This window comes from Prinia subflava, chromosome 12 (genome assembly GCF_021018805.1).
Source record: "Prinia subflava isolate CZ2003 ecotype Zambia chromosome 12, Cam_Psub_1.2, whole genome shotgun sequence".
Classification (NCBI taxonomy): Eukaryota; Metazoa; Chordata; class Aves; order Passeriformes; family Cisticolidae; genus Prinia; species Prinia subflava.
In genome coordinates, this window is record NC_086258.1 from 6,447,563 (window position 1) to 6,469,031 (window position 21,469).

Here is a 21,469-nt window from a genome sequence, read left to right on the forward strand (position 1 = left end):
GTAGAGACACGTGGCCAGCCAGCAGGGATTTCTATCTTTAGACCTATAGAAACTTTAGGGACAGTGTTTCCTCCCTCCCCCTTCCCAGGAGCTGAGTTTGAGACTCTCACAAACCAGTTGAGGACCTCCTGCTGGAACTGGATCCAGGATCCTCAGGCTTACAGGAACACACTTAACATATGGAGCTGCTCTTTCTCTCCCCAGCCTTTGGGTAGGTGGGTTTTTTAAAATCCATCTGGAAATCTTTGAGTTGCGTTTGAAAATACATTGGTGCAAAGACTGTCTCTCTAAAGAGAAGACACTCATCATTCTTCCATTCCTAAAGAGATCTAAGGGTACTTACATCTCCTTATTCTACCATAATACTGCAAGCAGTGAGCCAGAATAAATCTAATTGGCAAACTCACATTATAGGGCAGGCAGTATTCTTGCTGATATTGAAGTGGTTTTCCCCCTTAGCAAAGGATATTTAAGAACAAGAGCAAAATAGTAAAAAGCTGGGATGCCTCAGGAGATGCAGTTGTGGGAAAATGGGGAAGAGGTTAAGATTTCATGGTTCTGAAATAAGCAGTTAAATATACTCGTGTCCAAGGCTGTCTTTAAATAAAATACGAGTAAAATTTAGAAGTGTGACTATTAAATTTGTGAAACAGAACATGGACATGGAATTGAGTGAAATTTAATTTACTTTTGTGGTAAAATTCTTGACAAATTGGTGGTTTGAACTGGTTTTTTCAGGCTACTTGTAGAAAAAGAAAATGAAGTAAGGAAACCATTATAGGTGTCAGACTTCTTTGAGAAGGGTTTTGTGAGGAATGTTTTCATTAGTTATATCTAGTGACAAACTAACAGGGTTAGTTTCCAACTGCCCTCTTCTCATCTGAAACATGTGTATTAACTGTTGTGGTCTCTATATTGTCACTAAAAGAACTTGGCACAAAATATGAAGGCAGATGAATAAAACCTCCTAAGTCTTTTCCAGAATATTTGAAGTGGGCTTCCAGAAATTCCATCTTTTCCTTTTTGTTGTGAGAAAGTCAAGGGCAGGCAGTGCTCTGCTGTGAGTGCAGCCTCAGAGCACCACGCCCTGAGCTGCCTTGGGGAAATGTCTGCTTGCAGGGATGACTTTGTGATGGTTCTTCAAATCTCCAGAGAGAAGTCAGTCATCCTTAGGGTGCCTGATACGGCTTGGTGTGAAGTGTAGAGAGGGGAAGAGGCTGCATTAGGCTGTAGAGGGAACCAGTGAATTTCTTCTGCTCTCAGCAGGGTTGTGGGACAAGGGCAGGAATGGGATGTGCTGGTACAGGAGTCTTCAAGATGAAGGGAAACCCTGTCAGTTACCTCTGACATGCTGAAGATTTTAGAGAAGGGATCTTTAATCTCCCAAATGCTTCTTTGTGTGTCTCTTCTCACCAGGAGTAGAAGAACCCAGTCTTTCACTGGTGGCTGCTGCAGTATCCCTGCCTCGCTTCGTGGTGTAGCTTCAGCACCTACTGCTTGGAGCAGAGGCTGTGTTAGGACAGTGTTCTGGTGCTGCTGGTAAGAGCAGGTAGAGAAGAGCAAAGCAGTTGCCTGTGACTGATCAGAGAATGGTTAATCCATGGGCTGTGGCAGTATCAGAGCAGTTTGTGTCTTTTTGTCTTGACTGAGAAGGAGAACAGAGCTTGAGTTTCATTTTTGTATATGTGTTAGAAAAGTTAAAACCTAGAGCATCTTCATTCGAAGTAAGCACCCCAAATGCTGTAGTTCAACTATTGTCCTTAACTTCCTAAGAGGTCAGAGCATGCTGCTGCTCTTCATTTTCTCTTCCCCTTCAAAAATCAAACTGCTTGTAATAGGGGAAAATAGACATCAGAGTTAAAAAAAAAAAGGCAAACATTGTGCTGACTATGGTTTCCTCCATCTTTCCACTTCTCCTCTCCCCGACCGCTCTCCATTCCGATGGTTCCTGGTCTCTCGGTCACGTGGAGCAATGTTGTCTAATGGTTGTTTCCCTCGATTCTTTTCCAAAGACAAGCAAAACGGCTACTGGGGCAGATTGTAGATCGCTGTCGGAACGGACCTGGTTTTCACAACGATGTTGATGGCAACAGTACCGTTCAGGAGATTTTGATCCCGGCATCCAAAGTGGGTCTAGTCATCGGCAAAGGAGGTGAAACAATAAAACAGTTGCAGGTGCGCAAGATGCATTTCCTTCAGGGCTCTCTTCCCTACTGCAGCTTCTCTAGAGCCACTGGAACAGGCTGAAATGGAGAGCCTTGAATGCTCTAACCTTCTCCAGCAGGGACTACTCTTCTGCCTTCGGAGATTGGGCTCAAATCCAATCTTGTGTTACAAAATCAGTGTGGCCCCAGCTACACAACTAGTGGAGTTTTCCAGAGCTGTGACAGAAACGTGTGTGCTGTAGATAACACTTGGTGTGTGCAGTTTAGGAGGGGATCCCTTTAGCCAAGGAAGGGCCGTGTCTGTTCTGCTCTGCAGTATTTTTAACGCCAGCCATGCTCTCGTAGAGTGCTCTGCTTCTCTTTTGTTGCTGATCTGTGGTAAAGCTGCCATGTGTCATTCTTTTTTCTCATCCCACCCCTTTCTAATTAAGTGTTGTGTTATGTATAAACTGTGTTCCTGGACGTTCTTTATTCCTCCATCTGGTACAAGTTTTTAAAGAATAGAAGGTTATAGCAAAATATCTAGGGTCAAAAATGGAGGGGTTTTGAGTGCCCTAATTAGACCTCTGCCATACAGTTTGGAGGCTGGTCACTTAATAACTGTTACATGCAGACAGCTACAGATTTTGGAAATGGCTGGAAAGTCAGTACTTGAGGGAGAGGGAGTTCTTCTGGCAAGGATTTCAGCTATTTGGGAACCTCAGGAGCAGCACAATTTCTGGCAGTCCTTTACACTCTAGGACTGTTCCTGAATTTGTGCGTTCTGTAACGGTGCTGGTTTGACCTTCATAATGTTTAGTAACCAAAATCTAGTCCCTTGTTTTTAGGGACTCTGCTTAGACAATTGCTCTGTGCTTTTTCTTCAGGAGCGAACAGGTGTGAAAATGATTATGATCCAAGATGGTCCTTTGCCCACTGGAGCAGATAAACCTCTCCGTATTACTGGAGATGCATTTAAAGTACAGGTATGTAACAAAAGCAAACTGGTTGCCCAAGAGAACTGAGGAGAAACCTAAACTTGGGTGTATTTGTGAGCATCTCATGGAGGCAAATCTAACTGTAAATGGAATAATCTTCCCTGGTTTTGTTTGTTCTGTAAGATTGAGTAGAGCAAGTTAAAACACCAGAGTAGTTTGTTTTACAGCGTAACTTAGGAGCTGTCACTCCACATGAACTGCACGTGGGTAGGAATAGAGATGAGGAGAAGGGTTTGGAGAAAGTAGTTTTGAAATGCTTTTCAGTCTGTGTGACAAAAAATGAGAGCTCTGAGTCACTTGAGCAAATGGGTTCTTAGGGACTGAATCACACACTTGAGACAGCGAACCTTTCACAAAACTGCCTCAGACAGCCAATCGACGCAGGTAATTAAAAACCAATCCCACAACAACTCCTGAAACCAAGGGGTTTGCTTAATATTGATGCCTCAGTCTCCTTGTGTCAGGGTTCTGCAGGTGTGGATGTACCTGCAGTTCAGAGAAAAACCCCCATCAGCTGGAGACTGGGGGATTGCAGCGTGATGGGAGCGCCTGAATTAGAGCATTAAAGCTGAGCCAGGGCATGTTCCACTTCTCAGCAAGTGCCTTTCATACCTTGCTAAGTACTTAAATCTGGCTTAGCATTCCTGTCCCTAATAAAAGTAGTTCTGTTTCATAGGCTCTCCCTAATCATAAATTGCTGCAGCGGTTGGTGTTGCTCAGGCACAGTGTTTGGGTAGTATTTTTCAAAGCTCTTATTGCAGGTTTTAGAGTTAATTGTTTTTCCCTCCAAAATTCTTACTGTGGAGGTAAAGCTGTGCAAAAGGAGTTAAAGACACTCTGGCTACTTTTAACCAAATCATACTCTCAGTGCTGCCACTTCCCAGGTAGATTCTGTTTTGCAAGATCTGCTGTTGTCACATCTTCCATTCAAGGGAACATGGACACTGCACAGGCTGGAAGATGTTTGAGACACTTAAAGCTGAGCACACTTAGGAAATGTTTAAGAAGTGTGATAAATCCTTGGGTTTGGTAGGATTCTGTGGATGCTGCAGCAGTGTTTCTTAACTCCCTCAAATCCCTGTGAAATCCCTCCATCACCCATATTTCTGTCTTGGCATCTTCGAAATGTCTTTGAGTTGTTTCTTTCTGTTAAAAATACCTTGAGGACATGGAAAAATATAAAAAAAATGAAAGGAGAGAGATTTCACCACTGTCCTCAAGCTTGGAAATGGAACCAAGATGTCAAAATCTTGACTGGTAGTAGAGAGAAATAAATGCTTGTGTTTGACATGTAGCCTTTTTTATTTTGTTGGTGACTACTGTTGGTTGATGTCCAGGGTACACTTTCACTTGCTGGCTACATGCAGGCTTGTGAATGGCCTTGAGTGCTGCCAGTAGGTAGGAGGAATATTCATTTGTGTCAGAAAATGTCCTGCTGGATGCTGCAGACTTGGGCTTAACTTCTCAGAGTCAGTAAGCTCAGTAAGCCCAGCATCTCTGCCGTGCTACCAACAGCTTCTACCTTACTGTGTTGGTTTTAGTTCTACCAGTAGGAAAGGGCCTTCACTTCCTTTAATTTAAAAACGAAACAAAAAAATCAAAGTTATTTTAAAAGTTAAAGGGCTTTTTTGAAAGACTGAAGGAAGCAATTGCACCCAAGAAACTGCCACCTTGTGCACCTGGCAGGTTTTGTCAGGCATGGAAGATGCCATCAAGAACAGAGCGTGGTAAAAGAAATTCTAATTCAGCAGATGGAGATCCCTCTGCCCGAAGCCTGACCATTACCCACTGTTGAGGCCCTAACACCAGGAGGGCCAGCAGATTAATTTGAAGCTAACTGTAACTTCTTTCCCCATGTAGCAAGCGAGGGAAATGGTACTGGAGATCATCCGAGAGAAAGATCAGGCAGACTTCCGAGGCGTACGCAGTGATTTCAGTGCTAGAATGGGAGGAGGCAGCATAGAGGTACGTTTCCTTCACAGTGCTCTGCTAACCTCCCTGTGGGATGGGTAGTGGGGGGACTCATCTAACTGCACTTGTAACCTGTAAGCTCATTTTAAAATGTGTTCTGTTCTTTTGCCGGAAGAATTGAGTCTGGCTCTGCAAAGAGGAGGAGTTCTCGTGGACTCCCAGATGGCAGTTTATAATTGTCTTTTTTTTAAGCTGCATTCTTGTAGTGCAGAGTTCATTTAGTGGGGAAGGAATTTGTGGCCACGTGTTTGTTTTTCTGTAGCCTGGAGCTGCCTAACATGGCCCGTCCTCAAAGTTAAGAGCATCTCCTTGTAAAATCAGAGTCATTCAGTCTAGTTCTCTGCACTTTCATACTCCTTTGCCTTTCCCATCAGGTCTCTGTGCCCAGGTTTGCTGTTGGAATTGTGATAGGAAGAAATGGAGAAATGATCAAAAAGATTCAGAATGATGCTGGAGTTAGGATTCAATTTAAACCAGGTTTGTGTGAGGATGGAGAGCCGTTGCTTTCTGACCAGTGTTCCACTTTTGGGTTCCAGCAGCCAGGCTTTCCTCATTTACAGGTGCATTGTTTCTCTTTCTGAAACCCATTTAAATATGATGTGCTGCCTCCTCATGCACTTCCTGGTTTTCAGAGAGTAAGATTATACACAGCTCATTTGCAAACATTAGATGTTACAACAGTCATGTCTTGAGTGGTAATTATACAGATAAATAAAATAACAAAAACCTTTTATTTCCTGTTAAAGAATTCTCCTTCAGGACATTAAAGCCTTTGGGGATCAGGAGTTGATTAATTCTGAGTAACTTTCTCTGGGTCCTTGGCTGTCTGATCACCTATCAAAGCTGCCTTTTTCCTCTTAAAATTATATCAGTCTCTTTCATGGCTTTTTGACATTTGAAAGTGTTTTCTTTTGAGTGTTGTTCCCTCTGCAGTGTGGGCTGGGTTTTGTCTTCTTTCAGTCCAGGGAAGAGGGGCTGAAGGTGGAGGGAAGCAGTAGCTCCTGGGATAGTTCTGTGGTGTGAAAATGCTGCCAGCAGTGGTGGAGCTGGAAGGAAGCTTTTTTTGCAAGTGGATGTTTTCTGCTTTTAATTTAGTCTTTGGCACTCTCTCCACAGATGATGGGATTAGCAGTGAAAGAGTCGCACAGGTCATGGGGCTCCCCGATCGGTGTCAGCATGCAGCACACATCATCAGTGAGCTCATCCTCACAGCACAGGTGGGTTCTGAAGAGCTTTTTGGGAATGTAGGCTGCATGCAGGCAGCTGGATGGAGGGATGGAGGCCATCTTCTGAGAAGCAGCAGTGTTCCATTTTCCCCTGGTAGGCCACACATGCTGCTGCCCAGAGCTGCTGGACTTGAGGTTTGTTTGTTTATGATGGAAGTTCTTTTACTGTAATGTGGGCTGACTGAGCAGTGGCAAGGTCTTCTATTCCCAGGCTTGTAAGGCCTCATTATAGTTCCACATCTATCTCCTGTTTAGTTATGTAAAGTTTGGAAACAGTGACCTGATGGAATGGAGTCCATCAGCACCAGGCTGTGACTGGAGGATCTGCTCAGACAGCAGAGCCTTGCCAGTGGTGCCTCATCCCCAGACTGCAGCCCTTTGGTCTGGTGGAGGCACAGGAAGGTGCTGAGTGCTCAGCTGTTGTGTCACTGTGCTCTGAGACACACCAACACACTGCATTACACAAGAGCAAGAAGTACAAAATGGGTGAAGTACCACAGCAGTCTCCTCAAGGACGTTGTATATTCCCTTTGTATTATGAGGAATTAAAACTTTAGGCCATTTCAGAAATCTGAACATAATTTGTCCAACAAGGTCCATAATTTGTCCATCTTGATATCTTTTCTAGCCCAAATACCTGGATTAAATACTTGATTTCATAATTTGCTGTAGTTATTCACTTAAATGTTGAGGTCTGTTATGATAGCCTCTGACTGCCCATGGCATTTGCTTTTGGAAAATCACTTACCCAAAACAGGTTTGTCCTTTAAGTGTCTTTGAACTTAAAAGCTTCCTTTGGAAGTGTGGAAAACGTGCATTTTTGCTGAGTAATTGCAGCAGGATGATGCTTGAAAGGGTTTGAAAGCAGCTTTTGTGTGTGTCAGTGCCAAGATCCATTGTTTGCTCTAGAGACCCCCCCCATCACAAACTGAAGGTCCTTAAGTAGTTGATGCTTATTTATAGGTTTACTTCAGCAGGTGTAAAGGCATGCATTTAAAATAAAAATACCTTCCTGAATCAGGAAGGCAACTGTAACCTACATTACTTGGCATTTTTCTAAAGTGCTTCAAAATATTGAATGTGAAACTGAGGTCCAGGAATATCTCAATTCAATGCCATTTATTATGAGGCAGTTTAACTGACCTGGCTTTATTTTGTTTTTAATGTGCATTGGGGCCAGCATAACAACACTGATACACGTTTTACCTTCAAAGGAACGAGATGGCTTTGGAAGCATGGCTGTTGCTCGAGGAAGAGGCCGTGGCCGTGGGGACTGGAGTGTTGGAACACCTGGGGGCATGCAGGAAATCACCTACACTGTTCCAGCTGACAAGTGTGGCCTTGTTATAGGCAAAGGTGGGTTTGGTGACTCCAAATATCACAGCTTGCAATCCTTCTCTCTCAGGATGGTCGTGTTCTTGCTGCCTGACAGGGAAGCTTTGGGGTTTTCTGTGATTGTAGGTGTTCAGTGCTTGGTGAATGCAGCACAGGAATAAGCTGTAAGTGCTTGTGGTTGTTTTCTTTGTGGTGCTCCCACTCATAACTGTATTCTCCAAGCCCTTGTTCACAAGCTGTAAGAGAGGCTCTTAATGCAGAGCTGTCAAATAAGCTTGTTATAACAAGCAGCTGGCTGAGAAAAGGCAGGTTCATTTGTGGATTCTTTTTACAGAGAATTCATTTGAAGGACAGTTTATCAGGGACAAGCAGAACAGTCATTTCATCGTGCTGGATTTCTGTGAGTGCTGTGTGAGGAAATGGAAGGTCTCTAAGTGTGCTAATAACAATAACTGCTTCCAGCCCCGTACCTGAAGTGTGTGATGAATGAAGTGAAGTAGGAGGATTTCTCTGCTCTGTGCTGGCACCTGACCTGGCACACAAGCCTGGTGCACCTTGTGCCACGTGGCTGAGCGTGTTCACTGCCATGGAGGCTGCTTGGATCTCTCCATGCTAAGGAGATGGATGAGGAGTCATCCTCTCTACCAGAACAACCCTGTGGTGGTTATGAAACTGAGCATCAGCAGCAGGCTCAGTTTGTCACAGAGCAGGAGCTGCACGTGGGGCAGGGGCAGGACTTAGGGCAGAGCCAGGAGCAGACAAACTCTCTATCTCTGAGCTGCTGCGATGTGTCTGAGCTAATGCACTGACCTATCCAAGCAGTGTTTCATTTTGCTATCTGCTTATTTCAGAAAGAATGGCATATGCCTGAACTAGTATTTAAGTAATCACAGCTGGCTTTTAGCCTCAGCAGAGAATAGAAGAGGAATAGATAAGCTACAGCAGAAAAGGAGGCAGAGGCTTGAGGGCATTGGGCCAAGTTTCAGTGGGTTTGAATGTTCCTGGCAGGAGGGAGCTTGTGGTGAGACTTGTGGCCTCTCTCCCTCCTGCACATCCCTGCTGTTCCCTGCCATGGGCCTGTCCCCACAGCACCCTGAGCTCCTGCCCTGTTGGATGACCAGGGACATGGGCAGGTCAGCCCTGTACCTCCAATTATTCTCAGATGTTGTTTTCTGCCACAAGCCTGTTCACAAACCTGAAAACTTTTTTTTTAGTATGAAAAACCACCTGCTTTCCCCATTACACAGAAATTGCAGTGATTATGCTTGTCCTCACTGAACAGTCCAGTTGCCCAAAAGATCAAGCAAAGTAAATTTTAAGCCCACGAGTGAGACTTGTATGTATGGAAAAATCAAATTATAATGAAACTTTATTGCTGTATCCATTAGTCATCTTTAATAAAGGATCAGAAAAGGTCACTTGTTGTTCAGCAGTGCACTGAAGTGGAGCATTTGTGACTACAGAGACCACTGTGTGCTGAAAAGATAAATGCAGGTAGTGGAGTGAATGTCCCAGCATTCAAGTGCAGGGCCTGGCACAGCCTCACTGGGGGGTGAAGGGTGGCTTTTTACCTTTGTTTCCACAACAGCAAAATAGGGATTCTTACTTGGCCAGATCAGAAGCTTTCTGGAGTGACTAATTACTAGTTGTATGGTGATTTGAGTGCTGGTAGCATTGTAATACCACCTTGTAATCGGTGTTCTCGGGGTGCCTGTGCTCTTAGGCTGTTGAAGCCTTCACTTTTGTCAAGTGAGTGATGGCTGTAGCGTTGCCTTTTGGGGTCAGGACCAGCATGGATGTGCTGCACTCTGCACACGATGCAAGACAGCAGTGCAGGGCAGAGGGGATCGTAGTGGGCTTTTCTTAACAGTGACCAATTACAAAACCTGTGTGCTCCCTGACAGTTTCTGAGCAGTTTCCAGCTGTTGGGTGTTTCTCCTCGCTGTGATACATGATGGGGCTGTTGGCCTTCTCTGGGCCATCAGCTTGGTCTCAAGATCAGCACCCAAGCAAAGGGCAAGTGCCCTGGGCACCCAGGGGTGGTATGTGTGATCTGACCTGCTGCCTGCTCCTGTGCTCCCAGCTCCATGTGACCTCTGGAGAAGCAGGAAAAAGAGGGAGGCTGGGAAATTTCTCAGCTCAATTTCTGCACCAGGCATGACAGAAAATTTGATGCCCTTTTCTTGTGCACATCTCAGCTTGGGAGCGTGAGCCTTTAGGAGCTGGCAGGGCTCCCTGCAGATCCTGCACGTGGCTTTTTCCTCCAGAGGCTGGGTAGGTGCAGCTTTTCTTTCCCAAAGGCCCTGAGGAAGGGTGGAGGCGAGCACCATACACTTGTCACAGTCTGTCTGTGTTTGGTGGCGCTTGGAAACAGCCGCCGCCTCCCTGGGCCCCGCTGGATTTCCATGATAAATACAGCAATCCTGACAGATACCGTGGCCGGCCCGGCTCTTGTCAGCTCGGCCTTTGAGCAGGTTTGATTAATTGCTTTAGGATTTCACGTCCAGCCGGGAGGCCGCTCCTGGATCGCTCCTGCCCCCCATCAGGTGGAAGAATGGAGAGGGATGAATGCTCTATAGACAGGCACCATGTGCCGAGCGGGGCGGCGCGCCGTGGGGAGCACGGCTCCTTCCGCTGCGTCACGGCTGCTCCCGAGCCTGCCTGGGGTAGCTTGGGTGGGAGGGAGCACTTTGACATCTACCAGGCTGCAGGGTGAAGAGGACAAGGGCACAGAGTCCTCCTGGTGTGGGGGTAGGAGCTTGCAGTCTCCCACCAAACCTGGAGAGGCAGCTAACTTAATTCTGCTGCGCGGTGTAGGAGGGAGCTGCTGTAGAAACAGGCCCAACAACCCACAGGCTTGGTGCTGAATGCTAAATGGGGCAATGATTTGAAATCTGTATTCTCCTTGCTTCCAGTTTGAGAATGCTTCGATTTTTAATCCCCTTTTGGAAGGAGAAACTAGTCTGCAGTGCAAGCAGCAACCTCTGGTTGTGCCTCTGTCACCCAGTAAAGAAGTTGTGCCACTCCTTCAAATTGTGTTGCCTGAAAGGCTCCTCTGTTTTCACTAAGCAGATGAAATGGCTCTTGATTCAGATCTCACCTCGATATGTAAAAACCAGAGCTTCAAACAAATCTGCATCAGACAAAAGCATGACACAAGAAAAAAAAAACCTTCTTGGTTTTGAAACTTCATCTTACTCCTTTCCCATGCTTGACTGAAAATAAGTGGGTTGGCTTTTGGCTGCACAGTACAATCCCTGTTGTCTGCCCAGGGATGTGACATGATTATCTTTTGTTAAATGCATCTTCAAAAATTCATTTAGAAAGAGTTAATTGCCCTTTGGCAACTTTTCCTCCTCCCTTCCCCAAGAAGGCTTTAAAATGTTAAAAAGGTCACGAGTCCATTACAATGAAATGAACAAGTGTCTGCAACATCCACAGTTTGTTTTGAAGTTGTGCTGGATGTATAGAGATGGAAATGTGAGCAAAATTGAGGCGTTTATTTTTGGAAATTCTTTTTAATGAAAACCAAACAAAAATCTCTGGTTAGTTTCCTTTGCTCTCTGTCCTGCTTGCTATCTGTCCTTTGAGCTGGTGATTTTTTGGTTTGTGATTTAAAAGTTGTAAAATTCCTTCCTTCCCCACACCCTTTAATTTCTCCAGTTGAGTGGAGCTGGTCTGTAAGTTGTGTTAGCTTCCAAAAGAAGAATTGAACCATTGTAACATTGGCTGAGGCTTTTGTTAAGCAAATTTCATGAAGAGACCAGGACCTAGCAGGTCTTGAGGAAATCAGATCCACTTTGACTGGCCCTGCTGCATCCTGCTGGAAGCACTCCTGTGCTCTTGTGCATCCAGATGGCAAACGAGCCAGACATGTTCACTGCATGCACAGCTAACTCTGAAATAGCAGGAGACAGCCTGGAATCGTGTGCTGCCGTGGCTGTGGAGGGATGTGTGGCTGCAGGGTGAATAAGCAGAGCCTGCTTTAAGGCAATAACCTATCAAACAGCTCGTGTTTGGGAGAAGGCTTAAGCTTTGTTATGTGGCTGGTGGCTTTTTGCCTTAGTGATGGAAAAAAAGAAGGAAAACCAGCATGTTTGGATTGCAGGTGACCTTCATTTCCAAGAGGATTTGAACAGCTGTGCAAAAACAATGGAATTTAGTACAGTTTTTGCATCTGTTTTGTCAAAGTGTATCCCAGTCATGCTGCATCTTGTTGGGAGCCTGGCAATGAGTACTTAGCAGGGCTTGTGTGTTCTTTAAGCAGCATCATCCATTACCCCAAAAACTGTTACAGTAGCTCAAGGTTTCAGGTTATGTTTGTGGGGTAGATCAAAGGAGCAGCATGAGCTCAGGCACTGCAGTTCCCTTTGCTGTTGCCATCCCCAGCTCACCTCTCCCAAGGCACACAGAAGGTGCCTGAACCTGTAATCCATTCCCAGCACCTGACTTTGATTTGATTTTATGGAGAGAGATGCTGAATATCTCTCCTTATTGCCTTTCTTCTCCTCAGGTGGTGAGAACATCAAGAGCATAAACCAGCAGTCAGGAGCACACGTGGAGCTGCAGAGAAACCCTCCCCCAAACACAGACCCCGGCGTAAGAATATTCACAATCAGAGGGGTCCCCCAGCAAATCGAGATCGCTAGACATCTCATAGATGAGAAAGTTGGTGTAAGTTCCATCTCTGCTCTCTTGCTCTGTCCCTTTCAGACGTGCTGTTGTCACTCTTGGGTGGGCCTGGACTCACAGGATGGCAGGGAATGCACGTGCTTGCCTTATTCAGCTTCAGAACCATTTGCCTCTTAGCAGCTGGCTTGAACTTCATGGCCCTCCAGCATCCATTTGGTTTTTGCTGTGGTCCCAGAAGGATTTGACTGTTGACATAATCCTGGGTAGTGTACACAGCTATATGAGAGGGAAGAACAGCAATAATAAGGTATGAAAAGGCTGTCAAAGGAGATTTTTGAAAGGAAGACAATAGTGTCACTGTGTGAGAATGACACAGTCCTGGCAGCATCGTCCTGAAAGTGAAACTCAACTCTTTGCTCAGTAAGTTCAGGATGACTTATATTACACTTAATGCAGTGCTGTGGTATTGAAGCTTAATAAAGTCAGGCTGCAGTACTACTGAATGGGGAGACTTTGATAAAAAAGTATGGAAAATGCTGAACTGGAGCATGGCACAGCTGAAAAGCTGCCTTCATGCTGAATTGCTCAGAGGAGAAGGTTTGACACCAACCTTAGGATCCACGTGTCCCAGGCTGTCTTCTCTCCTTTCTTACTACTCATAGTAGCTGCCTCCACCCTGTTGTTGGAGCTGGCATTAAATGTTTGTGGATTCTGTGACAGGGTACCAGCATGGGTGGACCTGGAGGATTTGGTCAAAGTCCGTTCAGCCAAGCACCTGCTACACCTCATCAAAAGTAAGCTGCATCTCCTCACCCATGGGCTGGGGGGAATGGCTGGGAGCTAGCAAGGGCTGGGAGAAGGGTGGAGGGCCCTGAAGGGATGGGATATGAGTGGAGCCTTTTAAAGGCTGAGCATTCAGAAGCAACAGCAAGTGAGCTCAATCCTTTAAGCTTGACTACAGGAAAGATTTCATCTATTAAATGACACAGCAGGTAGGTATTGGCATCTCCAAAATTCCTGTTTCTAGTGCAGTGAGAGCATGGGAAGGAGCCTGAACTGCATAGAGCACAAGGAGTGCTGTTCAGTGTGATGTATCTTCACCATGGCTTCATGAACACACTGACACCAAGGCAGGGCACAGCAGTTCACACCTGCACAGCTTTCCTTTTGCTCCCATGTTGACCTGTTTGTCCAGCAGCTGCTGACAATGTGACAGCTTCTCTTCTCTGGGCAGTTTCATGTCTGTGGCCTGGTAAGTATTTTATTGTCTACTTGAGCATGGCTTTTTGTCCTCTGCAGTGGTCCTCAGGCGTTCATGACACAGGGCTGGGGCAGTACCTACCAGACGTGGCAGCAGCCTGGACAGCAAGTCCCAAGTAAGTGCCAAGAGCTGGGCTGGAGAAGGGTTGGTGTTTGTTCCCTCTGCAGTCTCTGCTTTGTGCCTGCAAAAGGCAGGTTCACCCATGAGACCCCGTGTGTGAAAAGAGCAGAGTGATTTCCTGAGCAGAGGAGGTGTGTGGAGGCACATGGTGGTGGTTGAGCTCAGAACAAGCTGAAGGCTGTGGAAAGCCTCTGCTTTTTGTGTAATTCACTGCTTATTGCCTCTTTCTGCTCTTTGGGTAGAAACTTGGTCCTTGCTGTCTGTTCCTCTGTAATAAAACATTCCTGCCTCTGCCTCTCCCAGGATTCTCCAGGCAAGCACTTGCCAACCACAATTCCTCCTAACAGCACACTGTTGGTGCTGAGCCCTCCTATCTCTTTGTTCTTGACCTTATAATTTCTTGTTTATTTTCTTATTTAATTGTTCCTTATGAGCTTCTCTCACTGTTCAAATTCCAGACTGATGGAATGACCAGGGAGAGGGATGCAGGAAATGGAAGGAAGGTTAGGCAGAGTTCCTGTACTGGTCATTTTTTCCTGAAAGCCTGTTGAGTCAACACTGAGCAGTTTGGGATGGGGAGTCACCTTTTCAGAATAATTCAAGTAGTAAATGGTGGTGGTGATGCTGAAGCTGCATCATCCTGTGTCTCCCAACATCCAGAGGAATGATTTGCCCTGAACAGAACAGATTCATGTCTGCTTGGTAATTTCAAAGCTCATGTGGTGGTGGTAATGTCCAAAGGACCCTTGCAGTCACAATTTTTAAAGAAATACAAGCTTTTAAATGGTCTGGACTTATTAAACTAAAGCTAAGCACCAAAATGTGTGTGTGTGTGAGGTAATTTTAAAGGGTTTTAATGGCAGATGCTTTTCAGTGCTAAGGCTGCTTTAGCAATGAAGTAGATTATGAACTTTGATATAAATTCCCACCTTTGAGGTGCTTGAGGTAGAGGAATCATTGGAGGGATAATGCTGCAATTGCACTTGTGATTCCCTGTAATACTGATCACCTCTGAGTGTTTATGAAATTATGAATATGTGAAATTTGGAAATCTCAGTGCTGCTTTGTTAACTTGGTGCACTTCTAAAATGTGTGCTGTGGTGGCACATGGCAACCCTGCATGGGAAGTGTGTGTTAAACTCTGTATGAGTCCTGCCTTATACAGTCTAGAAATTATGATTTTACCTTTGAGTTCTAGGACCTTGGAGAAGGTCAGCAGTTGTTCTGGTTTCAGCACATTAAAATGCAGTAGTGGGCTTCAATGGACTTTTCTTCTGTACAGAAGTGAAATAGTGTGGTACTGAAGAGGAGTATTTTCTCATTAACTTGTTTTAAGGGAAGAATTGTTCTTCCTTTGCTTTGCACCCCCAAGGGCTCTGAACTTCCCTGAGCTTTGGGAAGCAGAGCAATCAGTGCAGCAGGGAAAGCTCCACAAAAAAAAAAAAAATTAACTTTTATCTTTCCATAGAGCCTTGGAATAAATGCTTACAAAACTGCATTGCTCTTTGCCTTGTAAGATGCCTTTAGAAACTCAACTTGGTAACTTAACTTCTTCCTCAGCTTCCTGAAACATCCCCTCATGCTGCCCACCAGTCCCTGGGGATAGAATTTCCCTTCCTGCAGCAGATAACCGTGTCTCAGGCTCACCCCTCCTGGCTTTGGAGCCTGGTGTAGGAAGCACAGCCCCCTTGAGCCCCCTGATGACCAATAATGCAGCTCATGCTCCAGTGATGACAGTTTTACACTGTCAGATTTCAGGTGGCTCCCAAAACCCCTGGAGCTTCCTGCCTTGCCATTGTCCTTCCCCATGTGGGTTTAGTCCCACACTGCTGTCTTTTGGAGGCAGATGTTTTATTTCTGCTGTTGAGTCTGATGGGAAGTGTTGGCTCCCTAGTTCCGTGTGTGCTTAGGATGTTCCCTGTTCCTGTTTGTAGCCAGGCACACTGAAGGCAGTGGGAGAGGGAAGAGGAGACACACATAATGCTTTAAGAACCTCCTCTACTCTCCTCTGCTGCATTGATGCCCAGCTGGAGCTCACCAAGGCATAGAAGGAGAGGTGTAAAAAATAGGTAAATACCTGCTTTTGCACTTTTAAATTTGAAAACAGCCTCGTGCAGGGTCCCTTTCCCGAGTGCTGCAGCCTGTGTGTCACAGCTCTGTCAGCCCTGTCACAGCGCCAGCGTCCTGGGGACAGCCTCGAGTGCCCTCCTTGTGGGAGGAGGGGCAGACCCCCACCCCCTACACATGTATTTAGATTTTAATTACTTCCCCCATCTTAAATAAATTAACTGGCTGGGGAAACATTTTGCTGTGAAATGCATTTAGCTGCGTGTCCTTTCAGCCTGCTGTGGACTGTAATTCTCCGAGAAGAAAAGGCATTGAAGGAGGTCCTTTGTTGGCATTAGCAGGTGGACAGTTGAGGCAGCCTTGACCTCTGCCAGAAAAGGTCCTGACTTGTAGCGTTGGTCAAGTCTTTTAACCCGCTTTTATGCCCCTGGACAGGACACTGCTGCCCTGTTCCCTCCACCCACTTCACACTTGCAGTGTATTATTTTCCCCCTTCCCCCCACTTCAAAGCCCCCCTTGGGCCGGCGTCGGGGCTGGGCTGTGCCCGGAGCTGGGATGGGATGGGAAGTGCTCCATGCGTGTCCTCTGTCCCTGCTCTCCTTGTCCCCACCCCTGCTGTGCCTCCCTGCAGCTCCCAGGTGCTGTTTGCTGCTTGTTTGTCCCGTGTATCACCGAGGGCTCTGTGCTCACCCTGGGATCCAGGGAAGCGTGGGAAGGGCAGGTATCCTTCCTCTGTGCCGCCCGGCCGGGCTCCCCCTGCTGTAACACTCAGATGTGCTGGGTTGGAGGTGTCTTAGTGCTTCAAAGATGGGGAGTCTGTGCTGGGTGGAGCCCAAGGTTTGGGATCTGTGAGGAGACGCTGGAATCGCTTCCCTTGAAGCAGTGTAGGAGCAGTGTAGGAGCCTGGAGCTGACACCAGGAGCCAGCTGAGGCTGTTAGGGATGTCGTGGCTGCCTCTTCAGTGAGGCCTGGGCTGTGCCCTGTGGGCAGTGGAGCTGGCTGTGCCCTGGGCAGGGCTCGTGGCCCCTTGAGGAGCTGAGTGGCTGCCCCAGAGCTGTGCAGGTCCTGTGCTGGAGGCTCGTGTGTGTGCAGGGTGTATGGAGAGGCATTGCCACAGGGATCCCTCAGCTCTGCTCCACTGAGAAGAGCAGGAGTGAAGGATGCAGCCCCTGAGAAAAGTGAGGTGACTCAAAACACAGCCATTCCCTTTGCAGCCCTGTGGAAGTGACAGGTCTCAGCCGTGTCAGGTGTCTCAGCTCACCTGCACTGAGTGCAAGCAGACTGGGCAGCTCCATGTGCTTTGGCTTGAGCAGGTCCCAGCAGGGTGACATTGGCTTCATGCCCTTCAGCAGATGAGGTGAGATCAGGAACTCAAGCCTTTCCTCAGCTTCCCCTGAGCTGAAGGTGCCCAATAGAAGCTGAAGTGTCAAGCCTGGGCAACTGGGGTAGACCCAGGGCCTGTCTAGTGGAGAGGTGGATGTCACTGGCTGGAAACCATCACCTGTTCCATACTGACCTGCCCCTTGTTGTCATCTTTGCACAGGCCAACAGAGCCAGCAGCAGAACAGCCATCCCGATTACAGCAAGGCATGGGAGGAGTATTTCAAAAAACAGAGTGAGTGAAGCAGGCTCATGGAGATGAATCAGCTCTTGTTACAAGGAGTTAACTCTAATCCAATGACTTGTGTCTTCATCCCTGCCATTTTTAGCTTCCCGTCCTTTCCAGCTGCCCTTTGGTGCTGTCCTGTTGGTGATGGTGCATGTAGTGCTGCCACGGAAAGCTCTCGGTTGTGCTGTCCTGGGAGAGCTGCTCCCACCAAGCCCCGGTCCCCTCGTGCCCACGCTTGCAGCCAGCCTGCCTGGAGAAACAGAGCACGCAGGAGCTGATGCTGGCAAATTCCAGAGAGCTGGGCTGGGTTGTGAGAGGGTAGGAGAGCTCGTGGAAAGTCACAGGCCTGGCTCTCTCCACCGCGTTACGGAGTGCATGATCCCGACCTCTGGATTGCTTTGACATGGAGCTGCTGCAGGCTTTGCGCCTCTGAGGATGAGGGGTGTGCAGGCTGTCAGGCTGTCCTGCAGCTGCAGGAACGCTCTGGCTGCTTTCTGCCTGCTCTTGCCTTGTCCCTCACAGCCCAGCTTGGAGCCCGTCCTGCCGTCCCCGCAGCGGAGCCGGCGTCGCTCTGTCAGGTGTCTGCAGCAGCTGGAAGGGGGCTGGCTCTTCTTTAAGCTTGACAAAAGGAGATCCTAAACCTGGGCTTGGACTTCTGGAATTGCTTATCTCTCCCTTTTTTCTTCTTTCCCTCCAGGTCATGCTGCCAGTGCTGCTTCTCAGGCAAGTTCCCAGCCGGACTACACGATGGCTTGGGCAGAGTATTACCGACAGCAGGCTGCCTACTACGGGCAGACACTAGGGCAGGCTCAGGCCCACAGCCAGGTCTGTATTCACCTTCCCCAAACCCCTCTGCTCCTTCTCTTGGGCAATTGGGTATATTGGCCTTGCCCTAGTGTAGGGACTGTCCCTCAGGTTCACATGGTGGTACAGAGATGTTTTGTGGCTGAGGAAGCCACAAATGCGTTATCTCAACATCAGAGTCTTATTTTCCTGTACAGGGTGCATGAGGGGTTTTTTGGGAGAGGACTGGGAGGTTATTTGTTTCTCCTGGGAGCCTTTCCTTATAGTCAAAGTTGTTTGACTTTGGGGAATTAAAGTAAAAGGATGATGAATCCAGGCTGATGAGGCAGCACAGCACTGACACATCCCAGGACTGAGTGCAGGTACTGCCTTCTCTTATGCTGGTACAGGAACTGTGTGATCACCATCTCCCTGTCCTGAAAGAGACCAAAAGCATTGAAAAATAATTTGTATTAACCTGCTTTTGAGTAAAATCTCCCCTCAGCTGTCACTCAGCGTACCAGAGAGTTGTGTGAGATTTATCCTGATCACACTGTGCTTTCCCAAGCACCGGCTTCACGGAGCAAACAAAGCAGCAAAAAGTTTGTGCAAAGCACAGGGGCACCTTGCTTGGGTGTGCCACTTGTCCCCAGGGCTCCACATTTAGCTGTGGCTCCCGGGAGCAGAGTGGATGCCAGCCCCCAGCAGCTGCTCTCCCCTGCTCTCCCTGGCGAGGTGGAGCCGGTGCCGGAGCCGGTGCCGGCGCTCGCCGCGGGCGCTGGCCAAGTGTGACCTGGACGCGGTGATCAAAGGGCTTCTCTTCATTCCTCCCCGAGTCTGCCCTGCTAGAAAGAGAGATCTTGTTCGGTGAGGGGCAGGAGAGCTCTGGGACAGCAGCCGGGCAGAGGGCTCCGCTGGCAGCTCCGAGCATCCTTTGAGCTGTTTCCCGCTCAGCTGCAGCAGGGACAGTGTCGGGGGAGGAGGGCTCGGCTGCTTTGATAATTCGCTGCTGCTCTGTAACTTTTCCTTTTCTCCCCTCTCTCTTTTCTTTCCAGGAGCAGTAGAACAAGGTCCTCGTGGCAATTTTTTTTCCTTGGAATCATTGTGGAAGAAAACCTTTTTGTAACAGAGGTTTCTAGATTTGCAACATTTTGATGAAGACTTTTCTGTTTGTGAAACACTAGCTGTAGGATAATCTATACTGAACTTTTCTAAGAATCAGGAACAATTAGTAATGTACTAAACGTATGGACATGCTGGTAATTTTGTTTCCAAATTTATATTAAAAAAAAAATCTCCGGGATTCTTTTTGGAGAGAAGCCAGAGAATTTGCAGGCACCAAAACGCACCCCAGAGCTGTGACATTTCAACATGTGGGTTTTTTTGTGTGGTTTTTTTTTTCCTTTTAATTTTCGATCTTTTCTGTTGGAACAGAAAGAGTGGCTTGGAAGTCTTAGGTGGTATGTAACAAATCTTAAAAAGAAAAAAAAAATTTAAACAGTATTTAAATATTCTTAAATATGTAAATTCATTAAATGTTTTACTTCTAATTTCTTGTACCTTGGCTGTCTTTGATTTTATTGCATTTTTTAAAAACTGAACTATGATATGTATTGTAATTAATGATATGATTTCTGTATTTGAAACAGTTACTGTTTGCAAGTTCGGGGGGGCATTTTGTAGTGTTTGTATAATTTCTAGAGTCTAAAGGGGTAATATAAAAATGTGTTAATTTTTTTAGCAATACATGTTTTCATGTCTCCATTGCTAGTTGCATTTATGTATCTAAGACCTCCAAGCTTGTTAAAAAAAAGAAAAGACAAAAAAAAAGAAAAGAAAAAAAACTTCTTCTATGCTCTCAGAAATATAAATACTGTTATTTTTAATATTAAAATGAATCTGCTATTAGTACCTTTAACAAACACTGTGGAACATAAAACCGTATAAAAGGTAGTAACTATTTTTTAATTCCAAGGTGTTTTCTGCTTTTTCGTTTCTTTTAAATATTTTCTTATCTAATATTTGTCAAATTACCTAGAGAAATAAATGAATTTAGTATTAACCACAGTATGCGCTAAATAATTTTGATTTAATAAAAGGGATAATATGATTTCTGATGTTTACTGTAGTGTTTCTTGTACAGATAACAGTGTATTTTTAAAGGAAAAACGGAATTGAAGCTATTTTTTCTTGCATTTTTAATTGCCCTGCGGGACATTCCGTTTTTAAATGTACTGAATTTACTGTTCTTGGGTTCTTTCCTTATTTTTCCTTATGCTTGAAATGTCTAACTATAAAGAACCGCAATTGGATAATGTCGAGCATGGTGTTAAAAACAAAAAGTGTTCTTTTTATTTGACTGACAGTTGCATTTTACACTCTATATAATAAAATTTCCACAAGGTGTCTTGTGGGCAAAGTATTTCCCGTCTCTTGGACTCCGTTGTTCTCATCCCGGGGAGTTTGGGGTGGTCACTGAGGGCAGCCCCAGCGTTAATTGGGGAGAAATTCTCTGTCCCTGTCGCATCCTCCTGGTGCTGTGACACCGAGGATGCCCCGGGAAGTCTCTGTGGTTGTCGCTGTTTGGGCCAGAGGGATCCCAGGAGGGGCTGTGGGAGCACCGGGAGGTTTCCCCTGCAGCCCTGGGAAGGTTTCCCTGCTGAGGAGTTGGCAGCCCCTGGGTTTGATGCTCTGAACTTGTTGCTCTTCCCCAGCTCCGTGGCTGAATCCGTGCACGATCCATCCCTGCAGGGGGATTGCTGGAGCAGCACGGGATGGGAGGGATGTGGCTCCAGCCATTCTCAGATGTGTTAAAGGCATCAACCTTTAGTTGTGCCCAGGCCAAGTTTGGCAATAGCTGTGGCCCCTTCAGAGATCCCTCTCTTGTAAAATGTGAGTTTTGAGCTCCTCCAAGCCAGGGCAGCTCCATCCCCTGCTCCCAGGCAGCCGTGGGGGTTTACGACGGGGGAAGGGAGGAAAGAAGATCCCATCTGCAGAGCCGGGAGCGGGAGGCACGTTGAGAGCCGGAAGAAAAGGAGATGTAGCATCTCTAAATATACCTCCAGAGAATCAAGAGAGACAGTGAAAGATGGGATAGTAAAAGCCACTTGGAAAGAGGGGAGAGGGGGGAAAAAATGGCTAGAGGAGGGCATAAAGGCTGCTGATGGGAATTGGGAGCGGGCATTACCGAGAAGACTTCCTTCTAATTCATCTTCCAAGCTCTGTGCCAAAACAGCATTTGGCATGGTTCACAGGGAGCAATTGTGTGATAATGAACCCTAAGGTGTCCCTTAATTGAAGACTGAGGATTACAGATTGTGCCA

The 21,469-nt window shown here is 46.6% G+C and overlaps 1 protein-coding gene across 3 annotated transcripts in view; it reads left to right on the forward strand.

Annotated features, from left to right (window-relative positions):
* Positions 1-20,568, forward strand: part of FUBP3 (far upstream element binding protein 3) — a 39,148-nt gene extending 18,580 nt beyond the window's left edge. For 2 of the 3 annotated variants that reach the window (XM_063409118.1, XM_063409119.1), the window contains exons 8-19: positions 2,013-2,175; positions 3,032-3,130; positions 5,003-5,107; positions 5,488-5,590; positions 6,230-6,330; positions 7,554-7,695; positions 12,188-12,348; positions 13,027-13,100; positions 13,606-13,682; positions 17,298-17,369; positions 18,061-18,188; positions 19,202-20,568. In XM_063409118.1, the coding sequence (XP_063265188.1) occupies positions 2,013-2,175; positions 3,032-3,130; positions 5,003-5,107; positions 5,488-5,590; positions 6,230-6,330; positions 7,554-7,695; positions 12,188-12,348; positions 13,027-13,100; positions 13,606-13,682; positions 17,298-17,369; positions 18,061-18,188; positions 19,202-19,210 (1,234 nt within the window). In that variant the 3' untranslated portion in view covers positions 19,211-20,568. The remainder of the gene's footprint in view (positions 1-2,012; positions 2,176-3,031; positions 3,131-5,002; positions 5,108-5,487; positions 5,591-6,229; positions 6,331-7,553; positions 7,696-12,187; positions 12,349-13,026; positions 13,101-13,605; positions 13,683-17,297; positions 17,370-18,060; positions 18,189-19,201) is intronic. The other variant, XM_063409120.1, reaches the window with a different exon arrangement.
* Positions 20,569-21,469: the final 901 nt, after the last annotated feature.